The sequence below is a fragment of the Cetorhinus maximus genome, chromosome 5, assembly GCF_964194155.1.
Source record: "Cetorhinus maximus chromosome 5, sCetMax3.hap1.1, whole genome shotgun sequence".
NCBI lineage: Eukaryota > Metazoa > Chordata > Chondrichthyes > Lamniformes > Cetorhinidae > Cetorhinus > Cetorhinus maximus.
The window spans coordinates 116,401,952-116,420,375 of record NC_135883.1 but is presented as its reverse complement, the minus strand read 5'-3'; the positions used below and the strand labels follow the sequence as shown (position 1 = coordinate 116,420,375).

At 46.3% G+C, this 18,424-nt stretch overlaps 1 protein-coding gene across 3 annotated transcripts in view; it reads right to left on the bottom strand.

The window, feature by feature from the left end:
- Window positions 1-18,424, bottom strand: part of map3k5 (mitogen-activated protein kinase kinase kinase 5) — a 189,076-nt gene that overhangs the window by 121,505 nt on the left and 49,147 nt on the right. For all 3 annotated transcript variants that reach the window (XM_078542337.1, XM_078542338.1, XM_078542339.1), the window contains one exon: window positions 12,118-12,224. In XM_078542337.1, coding sequence (XP_078398463.1) covers window positions 12,118-12,224 — 107 coding nt within the window. The remainder of the gene's footprint in view (window positions 1-12,117; window positions 12,225-18,424) is intronic.

The following is an 18,424-nucleotide window of genomic DNA, read 5'->3' as shown; positions in this document are numbered from 1 at the left end:
AAATGCAATATAACATAAAGGGTACAATTCTAATGGGGGTGCAGGTGCAGAGGGACCTGGGGTACATGTGCACAAATCATTGCAAGTGGCAGGACTGGTTGAGAAAGTGGTTAAAAAGCATATGAGATCCTGGGCTTTATAAACAGGGGCATAGAATACAAAAACGAGAAAGTCATGGTGAACCTTTACAAAACAGGGTCAGCCTCAACTAGAGCAGTGTCTTATTTTGGGCACCTCACTTCACAAGGGAAAATGTGAAAGTGTCAGTGAGGGTGCAGAAACCATTTATGAGAATAGCTCTGGGGATGAAAGACTTCAATTAGGGGGTAGATGGGTGAAGCTGGGCTTATCTCCTCCGAGAAGAGAAGGCTGAAAGGAGATTTGATAGGGGTATTCAAAATCATGAGGGGGCCCAGAGAGAGTAGTTAGGGAGAAACTGCTCCCCATTGGTGGAAGGTCAAAAACCAAAGAGCACAATTGATTGGCAAAAGAACCACAAGCAACACGAGGAAAAGCCTTTTGTTTTAAATGCGAGTGGTTAGGATCTATTATGCATTTCCTGAGTGTGTGGAGCGGGCAGATTAAATTGTGCATTTCAAAAGGGAATTGGATAATTATCTGGAAAGAAAATATTTGCAGGACTATGGGGAAAAAAGACAGGGGAGTGGGACTAACACACACACGCACACACACCCCAGGCCAAATAGCCTCCTAAAAATCAGTGATGCTCAACAAGCCGGACTTAGATGAGCACAGAAGTCCTGGAGTGGTGTGGAGCTGCAGTTAATTACAGAAATAGGGAGGGGCAGGCCATGCAGGATTTTGAAAACAATGAGACTTAAAATTCATCCATCATTTGACTGGATGCCAATGTAAGTCAGCAAGCACAAGGGACTTAGCGTGATAGGGACACAGGCAGCAGTGTTTTGGAAGGCTCCAAGTTTACAGAGAGTAGAATTGGGAGGCCAGTCAGGTGTGTGCCAGAATAGTCAAGTCTAGAGGTAACTAAGGCATGAATGAGTGATTCAGCAGCAGATGAGCTCACGCAGGAGCAAAGTCAGGTGATGTTACGGAAGTGGAAATAGGGGCTGAGTTTTCCCCCCTTTGGAGGGGGTTGTGCGGGAGCGGGCAGGAGCAAGGGTGAACCCGATCGGCGCCCCTGATCATGTGTGAGCTGCCATTTTACATGGGCGGGCCAATTAAGGCCCGCCCAGCGTGATGCACACCCTGTGCGCTCCCTGTGCGGGAGGGAGGGGATTCCCTGAGTCGGCGCATGTGCGCAAAAGAACACAGAAATCTCGGTGCCTCAGGGAGATTAGTTTATGTCTTGAAAAATGTAATAAAGGTCAAAAAAAAATTTAAGGACATGTCCCCTCATGTGAAACTATCACATGAGCTGGGACATGTCCATTATTTTTGCAAAAAATTTTATTTAATTAATGAACCTTTCATGAAACCTCATCCCGCCCGTGGATGAGGGTTCATGAAAAATGCGAAGGCCACCTGGGCTCTTCGCCTGCCCGCCAACCTTAAGGTTGGATGAGCAGCATTCTTAACAACTATAATTACTTTGTTAATGGCCTTAATAGGCTTTTGACAGTTCAGCGGGCGGGCAGCTGACACGGCTGCGCACCCGCTGAACTTACAATCTAAATGACGTGCGGTGACGTCTGGACACCCGCCCGACGTCACCCCACGTCATTTTACACATCGGCGAGTGGGCCCTGCCCCCGCTCGCCGACAGGAAAATTGTTCGCTAGGTGTTCTTAGAAATGGTGTGGAGGTGTGGATGTGTGGACGGAACTCATCTCAGGACCAAACATGACACTGTAGTTGTGAACAGTCTGGTTCAGCCTCATTTGGTTGCCAAGGAGAGGGATCGTGTTTGGAGGTATAGACAATTGATAATTAAGGTTTGACATAGACATAGACAATTCTCAGTGCTTAACAGGAAGAAACATCTGCTCATCCAGTGCTGGATGTTGCACGGGTAGTGATAGTGAAGTAGCAATGGGTGTCACCAGCACATGTGAAAGCTGATGCTGTCAGATGACGTCACCAAAGGGCATTGGAGGATGATGGTGTGGTCGGCTGTGTCAAAGGCTGCAGACACATTGAGAAGCGAGGGAGGAGCTGCTGTTCTGGATGTTTGAAAAAAAAGAGTGGTCCTAGACAGGGAGCCGGAGACAAAGGGACACGAATCCCGGAGGCATTAATTAGGTGAACAGGTAGGTGATTGGTTGGTGAGTATTAAGGTTTCTTTTTCCTCCCTAAGCTGGGACAGTGGTTTAAACTGGAATTTTTAGCTTTTTAGTCAAACTCCATAACAGCTACAGATAATCATTCAATGATATTTGTAAACTTGAAACCTAATTAGTTAAATAAAACCCAATAAAAGTGGCAGGGCAGGTGCTGCAGCTGGTGGATACCTGTGCGGCCATGGCAACCACATCTGCAGCAAATGTCTGCAGCTCGAGGAACTTAGGCTCCGAGTTGATGAGCGGCAGTGTAAGCTTCAGACACTGTGATGTGTCAGAAAGGGGGAAAGGTTACCTGGACACTGGTTCCAGGGGGCAGTCACACCCTTTAGGGTAGGTACTCCAGATTTGGTCTGTGGTCAAAGTAGCTAAAGTGAGTGGGACCCTTGGAGGATGTGACTGGGAACAGGGGAACGGCAAATAATTTAAACCAATATTTTGCATCGGTTTTCATGGTGGAGGACACTATAAACATCCCGAAGATATCAGATAAGCAAGGAGCTAATGGGAGGAAAGGTCTCGTTACAGTCTCTATCACAAGGGACAAAGTATTTGAGAAACTAATGGGACTAAAGGCAGACAAGTTGCCAGGACCTGATGGCCTGCATCCAAGGGTTTTAAAGGAAGTGGCTGCAGAGATAGTAGAGGCATTGGTCGAAGAGGGCTGGTTAACAGGCTCATCTTGGTTCATGGGACTTTGTCCCATTTGCGTAATAGGCCCTCCAGCCCTCACACTCCCCGATCCAGTCCCCATGCACCGTCCATGCCAACCCATGCCGTTCTACCCAGCCCAATGGCCCAACATACAAATTAGGAGCTGGAATTTGGCTCCTCGAGTCTGCTCCTCCATTCAATAAGATCATGGCTGATCTGATTTTGGTCTCAACGCCACTATCCTGCCTAACCCCGTTACCCTTTGATTCTTTGTTAGTCAAGAATCTACCCACCTGCCCTCAAAGCCTGTCCACCATCTGTAAGGCACAAGTCAGGAGGGTGATGGAATACACTCCCTTGCCTGGATGAGTGCAGCTCCAACAACACTCAAGAAACTCAACACATCCAGGGCAAAGTAGCCTGCTTGATTAGCACCCCTTCCACTACCTTCAACATGCACTCCTTCCACCACCAACACACAGTGGCAGCAGTGTGTGCCATCTACAAGAGGCACTGCAGCAACTCATCAAGGCTCCTTTAACAGCACCTTCCAAACCCGCAACCTCTACCAGCTAGAAGAAGGGTACCAGATACGTGGGAACACCACCACCTGGAAGTTCCCCGCCAAGCCACACACCATCCTGACTTGGAAATATATCGCCATTCCTTCACTATCGCGGGGTCAAAATCCTGGAATTCCCTTCCTAGCAGCACTGTGGGTGTACCACATGGATGCAGTGGTTCAAGAAGGCACCTCACCACCACCACCTTCTCAAGGGCAATTATGGATGGGCAATAAATGCTGGCCTAGCCAGCAAACCCCACATCTTGTGAACGAATAATAAGAAAAAGGTATTCAATGACCCTGCCTCTACTGCTCTCTGGGGAAGAGAGTTGCACCTACTAACGACTCTCAGAAAAGATTTCTCCTCATCTCCATCTTTAAATGGGAGATCCCTTATTTTTAAACACTGTCTCCTAGTAGCAGTCTCGTCCACAAGGAGAAACATCCTCCCAGCATTCACCCCGCTGCGACCCCTCAGGAAGTTATATGTTTCAGTAAAATCACCTCTCGTTCTTGTAAGCGCCAATGGAAACAGGGCCAACCTGTCCAACATTTCCTCATAAGTTAGCCCTCTCATACCCTCCATGCCAACCCATGCCCCCCCCACATAGGGCATGGCCCCTATGTTAACTTGGTGCCAACTCATGCCCCCCCCCCACTCAGCCCCATGGCCCTTATACATAAGAACATAAGAAATAGGGGGAGTAGGCCATTCGGCCCCTCAAGTCTGCCCCACCATTCAACAAGATCATGGCTGTCAGCCCCAGGCCTCAACTCCTCTTTCATGCCAGCTCCTCTTGGCCCTCAGCTCCCCGATATTTCAAAAATCTATCTACTTTCTCTTTAACTACTTTCAGTAATCTAGCCTCCACAACTCCCTGGGGTAGAAGATACCAGACATTATTGCCCCTATGCCACCTTAATGCTAATTCATGCCAACACATGACCCCCCTCCATTCATTCCCATTGCTCCTTATGGCCCCTGTTAACTTGGTGCCAGCTCAGCCCAACCCATGCACCCCACCAACCACCCTTTGCCCTTACACCCTCCATGCCAAATCACCCAGTATCCACCATGGACAGTTCTCAGGAGCCACGGAGAGATGAAATAAAATAAAGTTTTAAGTATCTATTACAGACTTCACTATATAAAAAAACCTCATTCATAAAAGCCTATTCATTATATTTATATACACTCGAACTTAATCCCTTATGAATACAAGTCTGCTTTTGTTTTTACAACCCCATATCAAAAACAGCTAATCATTTAATAACCTCTTGGCACTGTCATCCAACTGTGAACTTACAGCCCCACACAAGTAGATAAAGGAGGGAAAAAGGGGTAGTTAACAGTGAGCATTTGTCCATTACAGTATGAGACTGGGGAATTAATAGTGGGAAACAAGGAAATGGCAAAGACTTTGAACAAGTAATTTGCATCTGGCTTCACAGTAGAAGACACAAAAACACACCAAGGATCATAAAAAAGTAAGGGCAAAAGGGAGGGAGGAAATTAAAACAATCACAAGAGAAAAGGTACAAGGAAAATTATTGGGACTAAAGGCCCCAAAAAGAACGGAAAAGCAGAATATTATTTAAATGGAGACAGACTGCAGAATGCTGCAGTGCAGCGGGATCTGGATGTCTTTGTAAACGAATCACAAAAAGTTAGCATGCAGATCTAGCAAGTAATTAGGAAGGTAAATGGAATGTTGGCCTTTCTTGCAAGGGTGATGAAGTAGAGAAGTGTTGCTACAACTGTACAGGGCACTGGTGAGACTGCACCTAGGAGACTGTGTAGAGTTTTGGTTTCCTTCCTTAAGGAGGGATATACTTGCATTGGAAGCAGTTCAGAGAAGGTTCACTAGGTTGATTCCTGGGATGAAGGGGTTGTTTTGTGAGGAAAGCTTGAGCAGGTTAGGCGCAAACTCATTGGAGTTTAGAAGATTCAGCGATGATCTTATTGGGACATGTAAGGTTCTGAATGGGGGGTCTTGACCGCGTAGATGCTGAGAAGACTCTTCCCCTTGTGGGGGAATCTAGAACTAGGGGGCAGAGTTTAAAAATTAGGCGTCTCCCATTTAAGACTTAGATCCGGAGAAATTTCTTCTCTCAGAGGTTTGTTAGTCTTTGGAATTATCTGCCACAGACATCAATGGAGGATGGGTCATTGAACATATTCAATGCTGAGTTAGACAGATTTTTCTACATAGGAGTCAAGGGTTATGGAGGTCAGGCAGGTTAAGGCCACAATCAGATCAGCCATGATCTTATCGAATGGCGGAGGAGGACTGAATGACCTGCTCCTGCTCCAATTTCTTATGGTCTTGTTACCTTAAGAAGGTGAGGAAGGTCATTTACTTTTGCAATAGTCATGTCTTGGTGGAAGTTTGGCAGGCTGGGCTAGTAGAAAGGAGGGAACACAGAATCTTTAACTGCCAGGAAATTCAGAGAATCTTTTGTGCCCTTGGGATCATTGGTTTTGATTGTTCTCAACTCATATTTTTTTAATGGAGGAAGGTAATTGAACAATTAGGATCTGTTGTGAATGACACCAACCAGGTTGAAAAAAGAATTGAGCAAAGTGCAGATGGTTTATTGCGGAGGTGGTTAGATTTTTTTTTCGCTCATGGGATGTGAGCGTCACTGCCTAGACCAGCATTTATTGTTCAGAGGGCATTTAAGAATCAACCACATTGCTGTGGGTCTGGAGTCACATGTAGGCCAGACCAGGTAAGGATCGCAGATTTCCTTCCCTAAACGACCTTAGTTAACCAGATGGGTTCTTACGACAATCAGCAATGGTTTCATGGTCATCAGACTTATAGTTTCAGATTTTTACTGAATTCAAATTTCACCATTTGCTATGGTGGGATTCGAACCTGAGTCTCCAGAGCATTAGCCTGGGTCTATGGAATACTAATCCAGTGTCAATACCACTATGCCACCGCCTCCCCTAAACCAAGTTTGATGAAACCAAGTTTGGATTTTATAAGCCTTTAGGGGTAAAGGCAGTTTGATGGATAAGCAGTTTCATAGTTCTTTGGTTCTATTAAAAGGAATGAAATGAAGAAAGCGAAGCCCAATATGCATGCGAGTGAACCTTAGGAAGTGATATGAGAGAGTTCCATTTGGAGCCACAACTCAAGAATGTTAATATTTTGGAACAGAATAGCATCATCCTGACTACTAAATGGCTAACATTCCAACAAGGGGAAAATAAAATTTAAAGTTAATTAATTTTCACTACCTTAAAAAAAAACTTGGCTGAAGCTAATTCAATATAATTGTTAGTTTTCTACTACTCAAAACTGTGAATCGTGACATGGGGAGAATCTTCGGCTCGGCGAGCAGGGGCAGGGCTCGCTCACCGAGGTGTAAAATGACGCGGGGGTGACGCAGGGTGATGTTGGGCGTGCGTCCCAACGTCACTTAGCTTTTCAGTTCGGCTGCACGCCCGCCGAACCGTCAAAGGCCTATTAAGGCCATTTAACTAACAATTAAAGTAATTAACGGAGCTGTCCATCCAACCTTAGGGTTGGCGGGCAGGCGAAGAGCCCAGGCGGCCTTCGCATTTTTCATGGAACCTCATCCACGGGTGGGATGAGGTTTCAAGAATGATTTTAAATTTTCTCAAAAATTTTTATTGAAATTAATGCACATGTCCCAGCTCATGTGACAGTTTCATATGAGGGGATATGTCATAACATTTTTTTCAACAGTTTATTGAACTGTTAAAACTTAAAACTGGTGCCTCAGGGAACCACTCCCCCGCCCCCCCACCCGCACAGGGAGCACACAGTGCTTCTGAGTGCGTGTCACGCTGGGCAGACCTTATTTGGCCCGCCAACGTAAAATGGCGGCGTGGACCCAATCGGGGGCAGCGATCAGGTCCACGCCCACCTCCGCACAATGCCCCCGATGGGGGGAAAATTCTACCTGTAATTGCAATCCACAACCAAAACAGGAACAAGTTATTTTTGTTTTAAACAAAGCTGGCATTATAGGCTGAAAACTCTATGAAAAGGCAATGGTAAGAATTTAAGGACGAGTTTTAACCCTCTCCGCCCAGTGCAAACCAAGTTGCTGGCGACAGGGTTGGAAGTGTGGGCCATTAAAATACAGCTTACCCCTATGCACTACAGTATTAATCCATGACATAAGACAGCAGCAGTGGCAAATTCCTAACAGGTCAAACCTACATTGAAAGACAGAAGGTGGCTTGACAAGGCAAGTTTCTTAACTTTTTTCAAAAAGGTTTGCTAGTTGTCTGAAGACAGCAGGAGTGCTCCTCCAGGTATCACAAGGAAACCTTGGACCTCCCCTTGCTATACGCAGCCCCTTCTCCCATGACTGCAATCACTTGCTGACCCACTCCCAACCAATCCAACTTAGGCCGGGATTTTCCGGCCCCATTGTGGCGGGACCCGCTGTGAGAGATTCGGCAGTCCAGCCAAAAATCCGTTGACTTTCGACAAGAGCATATGATCCCACCAGTGGGATCTGGGTACAGTTCCTGTGGCTCAGAGGCTGTAGCCTCCTAACATCCAAAATTCCACTTACAGCCAAACACCAGGTTGGCAATGAAACTCAGGCGGAGGTCATGCATCCCCATGGAAATGAGCAACACTTCAGCTGGCCGGGTTTTGCTTCATTCCCACTCCTGCCTGCTGCTGACCCTTCTTGCACCAATTCCAACTCCCACTCAAATTAAGCCCTCAATTTCACTCGAAGATAAAGTGCTATTACAAATAGTGGCTCCCTTACAAATGACAAATATTAAACAAATATTAACCTATGTAAACAAAATAACAATAGCACTAAATTAAGGACAGGACCACCACAGAGTGCCACATGTCTACAATTTGCACTTCTAGCTGTTATTGATTTTTTTCCCTTTTGTTGGTTAGACTATGCAAGTAACATTTAACTCCTGGTTACCTGGAAACAATGCAGACATTATACATCAGAGAAATAATTTTCCCATTCCAAATCAGTAGTAAATAGTTGCAGAGCGCCTGTGATTTTCTGATGTACCACACACTGCCTGCCAGGCTCCACTGCTGGCACAGGGCCTCAAAGCAGTTGGATCTACATCAACATTGCTAGCACGAGTCAGCTTCTTCCCACCAGGACTGAGGAGCCATCAAACAATTCACTCAAGAGGATTGCAACTGAAGAAAAGAGTCTTTAGTCTCTACTTTTATTGAAACTTAAGGTTCTCCACATAAACACTTGCCCATACAGTAATTTCACTTTGAAAGTAAATCCCTGAGCAGAATTTTCCCTTTGTCGGGCGAGCATGGAGGGTGGGCCCGGGAATGGCCACGAAACGGACTGCCGCCCGCGATCGGGCTCTGACCGCGATTTCACACTGGCTGGCCAATTAATGGTCAGCCGGTGTGAAACGTGCGCTAAGCCTCAGCGCTGCCAGGGTGGGGACTGAATTCTGCGCATGCACGGGGGAGCGCTCACTGAAAGCTCCCAGAGGCACAGAGCTGCCTCAGGGAGCTGAAGAGTTTTAAAATGAAAAGTAAAGATTCTACAAATAATATAAACATGTCCCCCCATGTGACTCAGCCACATGAAGAGGGACATGTTAAAAATATTTCACTGTTTTTTTTTACTTGCTGTTGGAAACCTCATCCCGCCTGCGGATGAGGTTTTGCAAAAATGCAAAGGCCACCTGGCCTATTCGCCTACCCGCCAACCGTAAGGTTGGACAGGCAGCAAAAAATGCTACTTAATTACTTGCTTAAGGGCCTTAATAGGCTGCTTAATTGTCAGCGGGTGCGCTGCCAACTCTCACGTGTACTCGCCGACCAAAATATTGCGCACTATTTACTCCTGATCAGGTCAAGCAAGTGTTTGCCCATGGGACAAAAAATTGTGCCCCCTATTTCATCAGAATATAATAATTGCTGCAGTACACGATAGCTTGCCACATTGGTGTTTGAGATGACCAAACTGTGGTCAAGCACTATTCTTCTTTTGTGGAGCACCCCTCAGACAGTTTGTTCTTAACAGTCACAATGATCAAATAGGTAAAGTACTCCCCAGACATCAGGACAGTGGATACATATGGTGAAATGAATTTCCAAGTTTACAGCCACTACCTCTTCCTGCTATGTTGTTTTCGCTGCTAAAAAGCAAACCCCAAAATAGACCATTTAAACATGTCGCCAGCCATTAATAGGTCACTTTTAGTTTGGGACACTGAATTTTCCGCCATTTCCCCCGCCCAATTGGAAAGTCGGTTGACAGTCTGTCCAACCAAACACCGGCTGTCCTGCAGCCAGTTTACATTGGAAGCAGCCTTAATTGTTACAAGGTGAGACTTCTGCCCCCATCTGGGAGGGAGTCTCACCGTAGGGAGATGCCAGCCAATCTGGTTGGAAGGCAACTATATAGTCTGAGCAGCGCCAGGTTCAAGCAGTGGCCACTGCTGCGAGTACAGGCAGTCCCCAGGAAGAAGTGATGGAGCCTGGACTTTCAAGGCAAACGCACGATTTTAAACGTGGCTGGTTAGCAGTCTCCAATGGGGAGGGGGGGCACAAAGGGCAGGTTTTGAGAGTACAGGGGTCAGGGTTAAAGGGGGTGTATAATCTTGGGAGGGGGGTGCCTCTCATGGGCGCAGGAGGACCTCTCAGAAGGAGATTCCTCCCCACACATTTTGCCTGACAAGCAGCCCACGCAGCGATTGTTGCGGGGCTACCATGGGATGGGGTGGGGTGAGGTGGTGGGTGCGAGGCAGTGGCGTTGTGGTAATGACAATGCTGGACTGGGTCTGGGTGAGGGAGCCAACAAGAGGGAAAAACCTACTTAATATCTCATCCTCACCAATCTACCTGCCGCAAATGCATCTGCCCATGAAAGTATTGATAGGAGTGAACATTGCACAGTCCTTGTGTGCCGCCTTCACATTGAAGGATACCTTCCATCGTGTTGTGTGGCACTACCACCATGCTAAATGGGATAGATTTTGAACAGGTTTACCAGCTAAGACTTGGCATCCAGGAGGTGCTGTGGGCTATCAGCAGCAGCAGAAGAATTGTACTCAAACGCAATCTGTAACCTCATGGCCCAGCATATCCCCACTCTACCATAAACATCAAGCCAGGGGATCAACCCTGGTTCAATGAAGAGTGCAGGAGGGCATGCCAGGGGCAGCACCAGGCGTACCTAAAAACGAGGTGTCAGCCTGGTGAAGCTACAAGACAGGATAATTGCTCCTCCCAGTTCCACTCCCAAGAAAGTCAAGCGCCTTCCGTCCTTTTACCAGCCTTCTGCTTTCATTCAGAGAACCTGTAAATCTGTCTGCATTACTCATACAAACACAACAGCTTTATCTATTGTGTACTGAAGGACTGAAACAGCAAATCACATGTTTATATCAGATTTATTACTTTAAAAAGTCAGTGATGGAAAAACTAGCATAGCCTGTGAAAAGACAGCAACAAAGAATCTTACAACTCAGTAAAGGTATGTCATATTCCCAACTTGTGGAAGCTTCTGGAACTGTATTTTATTTGCTTAAAATGGACAGTGATAAGCTGTTAAGATGGCTGCCGAGGGGTCAGATAACCTTTGCTTATTCAACACATACTATCAAGCTTCTGCATAGTTCCAAATTTAATAACCATGGGTGGGATCCTCCCCCTGGAACCGATATACCAAGACAAATGTTATCTGTGAAACCCACACTTGCCATTGTTCAAAGCTTACTCAAAACACAGAGTCAATGGACTCCTAGTCTCTAGGTTTGCAATTCAACAAAAGGAAGCTGCTAAATTATTAGCAAGCTAAGTGTGAAAGACCACCGTCTATCATCTGCTATGTAGTGATGGCTTTGAACTTCCAAACAATTCTGGTTGGCTGACTGCCTCACGTGATCAAAATCGGCTTCAGATAATGAGCTTTATCTAAAGACTCAAAGAGACCAAGGCAGACTGCAGAAGAACACCAGCAAGACAACAGCTGCAGAGAAAAAAAAAAGCTGCAGAGAAAGGCTGTGCCATCTTTGACTTTTAAGACCCATCAGTCGTGAGCCAGAGAACCAGACTCTGAAACTAGCTGTAAGTCATTAAGCAGTGAAAGAACTTAACCTGTTCCAGTTTCAAAGTTTACCTGAGAACCAATCTCTTAGATATTCGACTACAAGAAACTTCTCAACGTGCTGTGAGTTCTTAGTTTTACAAGAGCCTCACTTCAACATTACATTAAAACCATTCAAGAAACCACAACCTGTCACATGGAAGACCAGAAATCATAAATTAGAGTCTGAATTTACTGTAATCTGTAAAAGTGTATTATCTTTATCTGTATTCAGTGTGTGTGCGCGCACACGTGTGCATGCATGTGCGCGCAAGAGAAACCGAGTGTGAGACATTGCGTTAATTCAAGGTTAAGCGTGTGAAAATAAATGACATTTATTTTAAACTCTCAAAAGTTTTCTGCTGAACTATTTAATTGAAATGCAAACTCCAAAGTGAAGAAAAGGCGTACAAAACATAATGATTACAGGCAGTAAGAAAGCACATTAATTCTGCCACAGATAGAATGTTAAATATTTTTTAAATGAGCAAGTAGCTATGTAGGCTAATGTGTAAATTAGAAATTGACACTAAAGTAATGTCTTACCGATTCAGTGCAAAGGCATAATGAAATTTGATGTGAAGATTATCCACTAGGTCACAGGTTGGAAGTTTTTCCAAAGTTTCCACCAATGTTACTATGGCATTATAGTCCTTGACAAAAAAAACGCAGGATATAAAATAGATATGATTTAATATTGGAAACTCATTGTCAAATATATCAGCAGCTAGTAGCTTAATGCACCAGTGCACTTGTGAATTGTAACACTGCACGGCACATTTCTGCAATCTCAGCCAAGCCTCCACAGGAGATGCAAAGTGGACGACAGTTTGCTTCCCTACCCTACTCCACCTATTTCCCCCTCTTGCATCGCACCAGCTGATGGTTGTTTACCCTGTCAAAGTAGCAAATGCCTTGGAGCAAGACGTTCAGTTTGAAAGAGATGGTTGGACTCCATAAAAAGGAAAAGAGTAACTAAGAGGGTGAGACTGGAGAATTAATAATGGGAAATAAGGAAATGGCAGAAGTGTTGAACAGGTAATTTGCATCTGTCTTCATTGTAGAAGACACACAAAAAAAACAAGAATTCTTGAAAATCAAGAGGTAAAATGGAGTGAGGAACTTAAAACAATCACAATTACTAGAAAAAAGATGCTGGGAAAACTATTGGAACCAAAGGTCGACAAGTTCCATGGACTTGATGGCTTTCATCCTAGGGTCTTAAAGGAAGTGGTTGCAAATATAGTAGATGCATTGGTTGTGATTTTCCAAAATTCCCTAGATTCTGGAAAGGTCCCAGTGGATTGGAAAATCACTAATATAGTATCTCTATTCAAGAAAGGAAGGAGACAGAAATCAGGAAACTATAGGCCTAACATCTGTCACAGGGAAATTACTAGAATCCATTACAGTATCAATGAGGCAATAGCAGGACCTTTAGAAAATCATAAAGTCAGGCACAGTCAACATGGTTTTGTGAAAGGGAAATTGTATTTGACTAATTTAGAGTTCTTTGAGAGACTAACAAGCAAGGTGGATAAAGGGGAACCTGAGATTGTGGGCAATTTGGATTTCCAAAAAGCATTCAATAAGGTACCACATCAAAGATACACAAAATAAAAGCTCATGGTGTAGGGGGTAATATACTAGCATGGTTAGCTAACAGGAAGTAGAGAGTATGGTTAAATGGGTCATTTTGCAAGCTGCTACTATTAGAGTGCCACAGGGATCTGTTCTGGGGACTCAACTATTTGCAATCTGTATCAATGACTTGGATGAAGGGGCTGAATTTATGGTAGCTAAATTTGCTGATGACACAAGGATAGGTAGGAAAGTGAGTTGTGAAGAGGACAAAAAGAGTCTACAAAGGGATTTAGATAGTTTAAGTGAGAGTGTAGTGTGGGAAAATGTGAACTTGTCCACTTTGGCAGGAGTAGAAAAGCAGCATATTATTAAAATGGAGAGAGATTGCAGAACTCGGTGGTACAGAGGGCTCAGAGTGTCCTGGTACATAAATCACGAGAAGTTTGTATGCAGGTACATCTAGTAATTAGGAAGGCAAATGGAATGCTGGTGTTTATTGTGAGGGGAATTGAGTATTAAAGAAAAGTGTCGCTGCAGTTGTACAGGGCCTTAGAGAGTATCTGAAGTACTATGTACAGTTTCGGTGTCCTTACTTAAAAGGATATAATTGCATTAGAAGCACTTCAGAGAATGAATAAAAACAATTCTTCTGTTCAGATGGTTGGGGGGAATGTGGAACTTGCTCCTCGACATCAACCTACATTTTAAATCTCTCAAGCTCCTGAAGCCTGTTCCCTTTGTCAGCTGTGCCAGTTTCCATTTCTACCATACCAATAATCACAACACTACCTGAGCTATTTAAACATTTTCTATGTTTCGTAACTGCCTTTTAATTTATCTCATTATGCTTCTTCCTACTGTCTCATGTTAAGATCACTCGAGCCATTTAATCAATCTCTTTTCACTTAAGAATTTTACAGGTCTCTCTAGTTCCACGTGTGAGCTGGTTTTTGATCTCCAGTATTTCTGTGCTTTTCCAATATGGTTTATATAAAAACAAAAAGCTAAAAGCTACTGCGGATGCTGGAAATCCAAAACAAAAACAGAATTACCTGGAAAAACTCAGCAGGTCTGGCAGCATCGGCGGAGAAGAAATCAGTTAACGTTTCGAGCCTTCATGGCCCTTCGGCAGAACTGAAGCATAGTTAGAAGAAGGGAGAAATATAAATTGGTTTAAGGTGGGGGGGGGAGAGAGAGACATTGAGGGTGTGGTGATTGTGGAGATGAGCAGATAATCAAAAGATGTCACAGACAAAAGGGTCAAAGAGGTGTTTTGTCTGAGAAAAGTGCTAATTAAGAATGGAAGACAGGATATTCAAAGTACAGCTCTAGTGGGGGTGGGGTGGAAAGGCTAACAAGGTTTTAGTTTTAGATTTAAAAATACTGGAAATAGGTGGGGAAAGAAGAATCTATATAAGTTGTTGAAAAAAAAAAGGCGGGGGTGGGGGGGGGGAAGAAACGGGGTGGGGATGGGGGGAGGGGGAGTTTAAGATCTAAAGTTGTTGAATTCAATATTCAGCCCGGAAGGCTGTAAAGTGCCTAGTCGGAAGATGAGGTGCTGTTCCTCCAGTTTGCGTTGGGCTTCACTGGAACAATGCAGCAAGCCAAGGACAGACATGTGGGCAAGAGAACAGGGTGGAGTGTTAAAATGGCAAGCGACAGGGAGGTTTGGGTCTTTCTTGCGGACAGACCGCAGGTGTTCCGCAAAACGGTCGCCCAGTTTGCGTTTGGTCTCTCCAATGTAGAGGAGACCGCATTGGGAGCAACGAATGCAGTAGACTAAGTTAGGGGAAATGCAAGTGAAATGCTGCTTCACTTGAAAGGAGTGTTTGGGCCCTTGGACGGTGAGGAGAGAGGACGTGAAGGGGCAGGTGTTGCATCTTCTGCGTGGGCATGGGGAGGTGCCATAAGTGGGGGTTGAGGAGTAGGGGGTGATGGAGGAGTAGACCAGGGTGTCCCGGAGGGAACGATCCCTACGGAATGCCGTCGGGGGGGTGAAGGGAAGATGTGTTTGGTGGTGGCATCATGCTGGAGTTGGCGGAAATGGCGGAGGATGATCCTTTGAATGCGGAGGCTGGTGGGGTGATAAGTGAGGACAAGGGGGACCCTATCATGTTTCTGGGAAGGAGAAGAAGGCGTGAGGGAGGATGCGCGGGATATGGGCCGGACACGGTTGAGGGCCCTGTCAACGACCGTGGATGGAATACCTCTGTTAAGGAAGGAGGAGGACATGTCAGAGGAGCTGTTTTTGAAGGTAGCGTCATCAGAACAGATGTGACGGAGGCGAAGGAACTGAGAGAATGGGATGGAGTCTTTACAAGAAGCGGGGTGTGAGGAGCTGTAGTCGAGGTAGCTGTGGGAGTCGGTAGGCTTGTAATGGATATTGGTGGACAGTCTATCATCAGAAATTGAGACAGAGAGGTCAAGGAAGGGAAGAGAAGTGTCAGAGATGGACCATGTGAAGATGATGGAGGGGTGGAGATTGGAAGCAAAATTAATAAATTTTTCCAGGTCCCGACGAGAGCATGAAGCAGCACCGAAGTAATCATCGATGTACCGGAGAAAGAGTTGTGGGAGGGGGCCGGAGTAGGACTGGAACAAGGAATGTTCCACATACCCCATAAAGAGACAGGCATAGCTGGGGCCCATGCGGGTACCCATAGCCACACCTTTTATTTGGAGGAAGTGAGAGGAGTTAAAGGAGAAATTGTTCAGTGTGAGAACAAGTTCAGCCAGACGGAGGAGAGTAGTGGTGGATGGGGATTGTTGGGGCCTCTGTTCAAGGAAGAAGCTAAGGGCCCTCAGACCATCCTGGTGGGGGATGGAGGTGTAGAGGGATTGGACATCCATGGTGAAGAGGAAGCGGTTGGGGCCAGGGAACTGGAAATTGTTGATGTGACGTAAGGTGTCAGAGGAATCACGGATGTAGGTGGGAAGGGACTGGACAAGGGGAGAGAGAAGGGAGTCAAGATAACGAGAAATGAGTTCCGTGGGGCAGGAACAGGCTGACACGATCGGTCTGCCAGGACAGTTCTGTTTGTGGATTTTGGGTAGGAGGTAGAAGCGGGCCGTCCGAGGTTGGGCGACTATCAAGTTGGAAGCTGTGGGAGGAAGATCTCCAGAGGAGATGAGGTCAGTGGCAGTCCTGGAAACAATGGCTTGATGTTCTGTGGTGGGGTCATGGTCCAGGGAGTAAGGCTGAGCGTCAACTCGCAGACATTTCCTCCTACCTCTCCCTGGACCATGACCCCACCACAGAACATCAAGCCATTGTTTCCAGGACTGATGTCCAGGAAGATCTCCAGAGGAGATGAGGTCAGTGGCAGTCCTGGAAACAATGGCTTGATGTTCTGTGGTGGGGTCATGGTCCAGGGAGAGGTAGGAGGAAATGTCTGCGAGTTGACGCTCAGCCTTACTCCCTGGACCATGACCCCACCACAGAACATCAAGCCATTGTTTCCAGGACTGCCACTGACCTCATCTCCTCTGGAGATCTTCCTCCCACAGCTTCCAACTTGATAGTCGCCCAACCTCGGACGGCCCGCTTCTACCTCCTACCCAAAATCCACAAACAGAACTGTCCTGGCAGACCGATCGTGTCAGCCTGTTCCTGCCCCACGGAACTCATTTCTCGTTATCTTGACTCCCTTCTCTCTCCCCTTGTCCAGTCCCTTCCCACCTACATCCGTGATTCCTCTGACACCTTACGTCACATCAACAATTTCCAGTTCCCTGGCCCCAACCGCTTCCTCTTCACCATGGATGTCCAATCCCTCTACACCTCCATCCCCCACCAGGATGGTCTGAGGGCCCTTAGCTTCTTCCTTGAACAGAGGCCCCAACAATCCCCATCCACCACTACTCTCCTCCGTCTGGCTGAACTTGTTCTCACACTGAACAATTTCTCCTTTAACTCCTCTCACTTCCTCCAAATAAAAGGTGTGGCTATGGGTACCCGCATGGGCCCCAGCTATGCCTGTCTCTTTATGGGGTATGTGGAACATTCCTTGTTCCAGTCCTACTCCGGCCCCCTCCCACAACTCTTTCTCCGGTACATCGATGATTACTTCGGTGCTGCTTCATGCTCTCGTCGGGACCTGGAAAAATTTATTAATTTTGCTTCCAATCTCCACCCCTCCATCATCTTCACATGGTCCATCTCTGACACTTCTCTTCCCTTCCTTGACCTCTCTGTCTCAATTTCTGATGATAGACTGTCCACCAATATCCATTACAAGCCTACCGACTCCCACAGCTACCTCGACTACAGCTCCTCACACCCCGCTTCTTGTAAAGACTCCATCCCATTCTCTCAGTTCCTTCGCCTCCGTCACATCTGTTCTGATGACGCTACCTTCAAAAACAGCTCCTCTGACATGTCCTCCTTCTTCCTTAACAGAGGTATTCCATCCACGGTCGTTGACAGGGCCCTCAACCGTGTCCGGCCCATATCCCGCGCATCCTCCCTCACGCCTTCTTCTCCTTCCCAGAAACATGATAGGGTCCCCCTTGTCCTCACTTATCACCCCACCAGCCTCCGCATTCAAAGGATCATCCTCCGCCATTTCCGCCAACTCCAGCATGATGCCACCACCAAACACATCTTCCCTTCACCCCCCCGACGGCATTCCGTAGGGATCGTTCCCTCCGGGACACCCTGGTCTACTCCTCCATCACCCCCTACTCCTCAACCCCCACTTATGGCACCTCCCCATGCCCACGCAGAAGATGCAACACCTGCCCCTTCACGTCCTCTCTCCTCACCGTCCAAGGGCCCAAACACTCCTTTCAAGTGAAGCAGCATTTCACTTGCATTTCCCCTAACTTAGTCTACTGCATTCGTTGCTCCCAATGCGGTCTCCTCTACATTGGAGAGACCAAACGCAAACTGGGCGACCGTTTTGCGGAACACCTGCGGTCTGTCCGCAAGAAAGACCCAAACCTCCCTGTCGCTTGCCATTTTAACACTCCACCCTGTTCTCTTGCCCACATGTCTGTCCTTGGCTTGCTGCATTGTTCCAGTGAAGCCCAACGCAAACTGGAGGAACAGCACCTCATCTTCCGACTAGGCACTTTACAGCCTTCCGGGCTGAATATTGAATTCAACAACTTTAGATCTTAAACTCCCCCTCCCCCCATCCCCACCCCGTTTCTTCCCCCCCCCCCACCCCCGCCTTTTTTTTTTCAATAACTTATATAGATTCTTCTTTCCCCACCTATTTCCAGTATTTTTAAATCTAAAACTAAAACCTTGTTAGCCTTTCCACCC